The 7,500-nt window shown below is 41.9% G+C and overlaps 1 protein-coding gene across 1 annotated transcript in view; it reads left to right on the top strand.

Annotated features, from left to right (window-relative positions):
* Nucleotides 1–7,500, top strand: part of LOC129107408 (forkhead box protein N3-like) — a 58,759-nt gene that overhangs the window by 37,400 nt on the left and 13,859 nt on the right. The window contains 1 exon segment of the mRNA XM_054618890.1: nt 2,947–3,098. Coding sequence (XP_054474865.1) covers nt 2,947–3,098 — 152 coding nt within the window.

Below are 7,500 nucleotides of genomic sequence, written 5' to 3'. Positions count from 1 at the left end.
TTGCTATAACTTACTATTTGAATTCTAATACAGTGCCGGGTTCACTCTGTACGAGATGTTTGTACGAGTAGGGGTTAACAGGGTTTACAGACGTGGATTACTTGTTGTGTAATCCTGCTCTTTAGCTGCTAAAACACTACAGACATGTGACTGTTTTCCAGCACTCAGATGCAACACCGATAACCACATCATCCAGAAAATAGTGCTCATATGTGAGACCAGGTGGGATCAGAGGATGGAGAGAGGAGAGGATATAGATGGAGATCACAAACACAGTTCCAGTCGTAAATCAAAACCACCTGCTTCTGCCGTAAGATCCACCCTTATTTTTTTAATTTGTGAATCAAAGTTGAACCCCCTGAAAACTTGAATCCAATCTCTGACCTCAAACACTTTTTGTGATAATCGATTTCCAGACCCTCTGCCTTTCTCTCAACTTTGCGAATTTGCCAGAAAATGGAAAGTCCATTTCACCTCCTCTCGCTCCTGAGCCCAGATGATGCCTGTTGCCAGGCGACCACTCTAACCCAGGTGACGGACCCTTCCTGTGAGCTGGGCCCTGTGATTGGCCTATTGAGCGGGGGGGTCTACAGATGGAGCGTTGTGATTGGCTGGCAGAAGCAGGGGACCCATCATACAGAGATTCTGTAGAGAGCATTGATTTAATCTGTGGGCAGACAGTAGGCACACACACACACACACACACACACACATATATTGTGTATGTGTACACAAACGGTTTGTCGGGTGTAAGGGGAAATTTGGCCCAGTGGGGGTCACCTCTGTGGGAGCGAGTGTATGTGTGTGTAATATCATGCTCTCCAGGAGAGGCGTTGCTGGCAGTAATAGAAGCACTCCCAGGAGCAGACCACGCTGGGTAATATCACACTCCCTAGGGAACTTGCCAAACAAACACTCCTCCTCATACACACACACACACTAAGCAAAACAAGGCACATATGGCCGGTGTTCAACACAGCTCACATACTAATGCAAAGAGCAAGACGGGGGGGCAAATCAACAGCACGCAGCACGCACACATCCTATCAGCTCCTCATTCTTACAAGGTCAGATGATGTAGTGAGTGGTAGCACCGGTTTTGACTGATTCACTGGACATCCTGGGATCAGGAGACACACTGAGAGACACAGGGAACCCACAGGCCTGGCCATCACTCATTAGAAGTGATACAGTTTGTATCGTCAGTGAGGGGCTCACTTGAGACAGGTTTGCTTTTGCACGTTCACGCTTTTGTTATTTGACCTGTACTAGTTTTTGTAACAGAGCTCCCGCTGAGAGAGCCGAAGTTGGTTAGCATAGAAAACGGATGCATGCATCTTCTGAGACGTTAGAAGCTGCAGGACATTGTTTGCTTGTAAGGTATTATCGTCAGATGGGCCTTTGATAGGATGTTACAAAGCCTATTTTATACCTTAGGGGTGCAAACATTCCTTTCATCCCTGTTTGAATATCAGAGATGTATAGATTGTTGTTGATTGCGTGTGATAATTGCTGATGGGGAATTAAAGATTTCACACAAAATCAACTTCAAAAATCGTAAAAAAAAATTGCATTATAAGGCCTAACGCAGAGTAAGATAAGATAAGAACTGAGAAAATGTAAGTGATGATGTGATCCTCTTATATATTGCTCTCACACCGCCTCATAATCTTCACTTTAGAGCAGAACTTGTCGTGTATTACTACTAAGAACCGGCAAAATAAACCAGAGTGGTCACGCGATGATTAACATATTGAAGGAAAGCATAGAAAATATTCCTTCCAAACAAAATAATGTGTATTTTTCCAAACATTGTTGTAATTTGACTTCATCTCCTCATGAGTTACTGATGACTTTAGCAGAAAATAGAAAAACAGCGACACGTCTTTCCAGAAACGCTGTCCTCCATGACTCTTTCATAGCGACTGTGTTTTAGGTAGAAAGTAGTGGATTATCCAGAGTAACAGGGACATTGCTTCTGCAAAAACACACAGCTGCTGTATTTTTTTTTTAAACGTGGCAAAAAGATCTGATATCTCTCAACCTGGGCAAATGTAACCAAAATGAACCGCAAAGCAAGACACAACTAGAGATAAGTGAGGTTTTTCTTAAGTTTTGGTAAATGTTTGACTGTTGGGGAGGCGATAAGGTGTGTTTCTCATCTACTTTAAGACAACACGCTCCTCAGGTTCTAGAATCTGTCTCCAATTAATGCTCACACGCACGGCTCTGGCATGTCTGACATTTTCCTCTTAATAGATTCCTTGCCGTATTTGCAGAAATCATGACATCTCCCCACCCTGTAGCCTGTACCTGTATCATATCACAGAGCACTACAAAGTGAGCTGAACACGAGCCACGGCGGCTTTAATTATATATTCAATATATTTACTTTGCTCCCTCCCCCTCCTCGCTGTCGTACACAAACTCCAGGTTTTGCCACATTCAGATGACACGGCAGATGAAAGAAGTGGAGAAGGCGGTGAGCGATTTAGTATTTTTCATAGCGGCCCATCTGAGATCCCTCCCTCCTCTATAATCTATAGGCTGGTTTCCCTCCGATCGGGAGCCGACAGCTTCATTATGTGAGGGGGGGGGGGCTGCTTTGATCTAAAAATACACACCATTATCGCCTCTGGAGTGGAAAAAAAAAAGTTAAAGAGTTTCCCTGTGTCTTAATCAGAAAAAAAAGCCTCCAGATTTTTTTCCCAAGGAGCGGCAGAGGATTGAAAAATGAAGGCTGTATTAATTCTCATTCCTCCGAGTGTTATCGTCCTCTGGAGTAAGGGAATGCTGTGTGCACAGGTGGTTTGGTAAATAAGGATCCGGTGTGTGAAGGGCTTTGGACTTGTTGTCTCACATCAGTGTGCTGTGTTTGTGAGGAGCCGTGAGGGGCCCGCCAGCACCTCCAGTAACATCCCTCTCATCCTTCTCTCTTTCTTGCAGAGCATAGGCAAAGGTTCTCTGTGGTCCATAGATCCAGAGTACAGGCACAACCTGATCCAGGCGCTGAAGAAGACGCCGTACCACCCCTACTCACCCGGCCTGGCCACGCCCTCCACCTCCCCTCCCACCCTGCCTCAGACATTTCACCACAGGTGAGATGGAGCAGCTGATTGGTTGCTTGATTGATTGATGAGTTGGTATGTATATGTGGTTTGACTTTATCCTGCTGGAAAATAGGTGTTTGAGTTGAGAATCATAATGCCTTATTCTGCATGAATTTGGATTTGAACTAGAATAAAATACATAACTAAGATAAATATAATAAATGCAAAAGGAACAGTAATATCGTAATCATCATCATGGCTCCCCAATTTACTGAGAGGTTTGAGCGTTTGTTTCAGACTCCATGATTTAATCGGCATATCACTGTACGGTTTAGTTGTAAGGAAAGCTTTCCTGCAACGACAGTTACATCTGGGTCTTACATGTCTCCTTTCAGCATCATCCCCTGTTGTACTGGAAGGTTTAACATCTTATTTTGTATATATATATCAAAATCCATATAGCGCCACTTAGTCAATCCACTCGCCACATTTCTGCCTCTACCGCTATGGCACTTTATGCAGTACACACAAACAATATCTCAAAAGAAAGCAGACAGTCCACAGATTCAGGGCATATACATCAAATCCCTGTACATCAAAGCATCAGCGAGATGTGAGCCAAAGAACACCAACAACAGAAATCGCTTCATCAAACGATAGTTGTAAATTTTCTATTATCTTAGCTGTTTTGCCGTGAAAGGTTTATTTTACCGGTAAATATGCAATTTTCGAGCAGAGGCCTAAAAAAATAGGTGTGTTTTTAAAAGGTTAAAAAAGTTTTTTAGCATCTATCTATATATCAAACCATCCCCTCTTTGGTGTATTAGTATATCATTGTTTTAGGTCCCCTCAAAAGGACCACAGACTCTGATAAATCTGATTTCTTTATCTGACTTTTGAAACTGTCTTGGGAAACCAGTCTTGGGTGACATTTTTGTTTAGATGAAATTTTATCACAAAGGGGCGGGACAGCCAGCATTACGTGGCAATTTAGGGGCGTTGATTATGCAAATGCTCCGATCCCACACACACACACACACACACACACACACACACACACACACACACACACACACACACACACACACACACACACTCTCTTTAATGCAGTGAAGAGAGTTGGTTGAATCACATTTGGAACGTGTAGGATAGAGCCTCACAGAAACAAGTAAGTTATTGAACTATGAAAATGTTTTTGCAAGAAAAACAATCAATTACTCAATTAATCAAGAATGAAAAAATGAATGAGCAACAATTTTGATAAATGACTGTTGAAGTCAATTATTTGAAAAAAAAAGGCACTAACCAACTTTTCAAATGGAATTTTCCGTTTTTTCTTTGAAAATAAATGTTGGCTGGTATCAGTTGAATGATCCAATAACTCTTCTTAGACTGGTTATTTTTATAAATGGTTTAGTTATGGACGTGGTTACTTGTGCACTATATAGCAGGGAAATGGCTTTGCACTTAAGCAATTCTATATTGAGAAGCACAGAGAACTGGTTATATTAATGTTACCGGAGTAAATTTTGAGAAATGCTTTCTGTATTTCTGTTATAAGGGAAGTTATCTAATTAAAGTGTATCTTCAAGGATCAACCGTTAAAAGTCAGGACTCTATAAATGAAATACCTTTGCTTAAGAAACAAGCTCCTCTCTATCACTTTGTTCTGATTTATTTGTTTTATAGACCAAATGATTCATTCTAAAAAAGAATCAATACTTAAATTGGTAATAAAGATATTTGGTAGTTGCAGCCCAAGACACTTAGTACATGAAACCACATATGAAAGAACCTCTCTTACTCCTTCTCCTCTCTCTCTCTCTCTCTCTCTCTCTCTCTCTCCTCCCACCTGGCCCCAGGCGTCGTATAGCTGACCCGCCCCATCCTTTCCTTATATCTTTTTGCCCGCTGTTTTCATCCAGCAACACTTCCATCCCTCCTCCTATCTTCTTCCCCCTCAGGCACATCACAGGTAAAAGTGCTGCTTGCCTTTTTTTTTCTCCTCTCCACATGTTCACTTGTTCCCTCCCTCACCCTCTTCGCAGCAGAACCAGTCCATCCCCCTGTTCTGCCTCTCCTCCGGCTCCCAACACGGGCTCCTCCGTTCCGCTCCTCTCACTCTCGTGTCTCCTCTTTTAATGTCCCACACACCCTCCGCTCATCCTCAGGCATACATTACTACTGGTGGGGCTCTTCTTTATTTATCCCTGCTGTGATTTAGTCCTTCTCTCTCTCCACCACTTTATCATTCAATTAAATCCTCCTTTGTCTGCATTCACTTCATTCTCTCTCACACACACACACACACACACACACACACACACACACACACACACACACACACACACACACACACACACACACACACACACACACACACACACACACAGCATCCACCGTGTTTGCTCCACATTCCCCTCCTCTCCTCTCCTCTCCTGACCTCTCCTCTACCCTCCATCCCAACCTCTCGGTTTCCGTCTCCTCTGCCCATCCCTGTGGATGTGTCAGCAGGAGGTACCATTAGTCCTCTTTTTTTCTTTCTTCCATTTGCTCCCTCTCTCTCACTCTCTCTTTCTCTCCCTCCGTATACCCCACCACCAGCGCCCCGCTCCCCAGTTGATCCGGGCAGGTTGGCTTGCAGAGCCAGCGAACTGTGTAAGACAGAATAATTGGTTCACCATAAAATGTAAAAGTGTCATTTTGAACAATGAGGTATGGGGAAGTGGAACAAATTGGAGGCCGGATTCGGAACATGAGGAGGAAGGGGAGGGGTGAGGAGAGGATAGGTTGGTGTGGGGGGGGGTTCATTTGCATGGTGACACACAGTGGGAAATGAGAGATTAAGTGAGGGGAGTCCATTTCTTGGTTAGAGGGTCCCGCGTGAAGTGGCACATGAAGACCATGCTTTGTGTGTGTCAGTGTGTTGATGTGTGTGCATTTATACAGTGTGTGTGTGTGTGTGTGTCTGTGTTATCTTACCAGCCATTGTTCTCCATTACGCCTCCATCTAACCAATATATTCAAATGGATCTAATACGTATGTCACTCACAATTCTATTCTCGGTTCATTGTTTGTTCTTTAAAATGTCATAAAAAGGTGAAAATGTAGCTCTCAGTGTCCAAGGTCAAGTCTTAAGATATTTTCTGTGGAAAATATTCAGTTTACTGAACACAGTTTACTACAACTTTGGCGAAACATATACTGTAAATGTGTTTTAAAGTTACCCACGATTGAATAGGAAGCATCTTTCAAGTCTCTGCGAGCTGACTTTTTCATCAAATGAATGGAAAGCAGTGGCTGCCTGGAATGTCAAATGGAAATCAATCTAAGAATGTATGGCCAGCAGCAACGTGAAGCGTGTACAGTATGGCCAATTTTTTTGCTAATGGGTTAAAACATGAACACCACTTGTCTGCTCCTCTAACCTCTCAGGTTGCACCGTAGTGCTGCTGGATCCACATCCCACAGTTCCCAAAGATAATAAGCATGTCAGGCTCAATTACTACACTGTGTATAATATTATGCATCACATATCTGTAATAATCCTTTTTGATGTCTTCTCAGGTTCTTAGGTGTACAGTAGTTTGTATAAAACTATCTTGGGTTTTTAAATTGTTAAATACTTCACTCAATATGAGTAGTAAGAAGGAATTCATAGTTTTTCTTAGTTTAAACCCTCTTTAAAGAGGTAAATTTAAGGAGAAATGAGGGTTCAAGAGGCAAAGGGTAATTAATATCAACCTTTGGAGTTTTATGTTATCATTTGGTACAATAGGGGCACTGTGGACAGAAGGTCAGGATTGGCAATTTTCTACTTTTTATGACATTAGATACAAATCAAACACATATTGCCTGGAACTCGCAGATCGCTGTGCATGAGGAGGGGAACAGAAGTTCATTGTTGACGTCGTAAATAGTGAATACTGATAGAGCTGGGCTTTTAATTGTATCTCTTCATCACAGTTCATAGTTGTTATGAAAATGGATGTGTCCACATGCAGATTTCATTTTGCTTAAACCTTTTTGTATGACTCAAGAAGACTCCATGAAGACCATGTGATACAGCTGAAAGCTGTCGATGAGTTCCTTTAATTATTTCTGTTCACAAACGAAAAATACGTCCCTTTCAATTCCGCCCCCATAACAAGTCAGTTAACATAAATGTTCTGTTTAATCTTGTAAGAGTTAACTGTTAAGAATTTAAATGTAACATTTTAATATTAAAAAAAGGTCATCACATAACTCATTATTTTTTTAAGTTAAGCATGTAGTAGTGAGTTTTAAGGATTGGATAAGGAGGGTATTAGGGAATAAATCTAGTCGGAGGAATGCTAAAATGAATGCCAAATCCAATGTACAGTCTTTGTTAGAATATGGAAGATTAACAGTCCCTTTATATGTATTGTGTAATGCAGAAGGTTCAATCAATATACTACAAAACCTCTG

This window comes from Anoplopoma fimbria, chromosome 18 (assembly GCF_027596085.1).
Source record: "Anoplopoma fimbria isolate UVic2021 breed Golden Eagle Sablefish chromosome 18, Afim_UVic_2022, whole genome shotgun sequence".
NCBI classification, from domain to species: domain Eukaryota; kingdom Metazoa; phylum Chordata; class Actinopteri; order Perciformes; family Anoplopomatidae; genus Anoplopoma; species Anoplopoma fimbria.
This window is presented reverse-complemented; position numbering and strand designations above follow the sequence as displayed.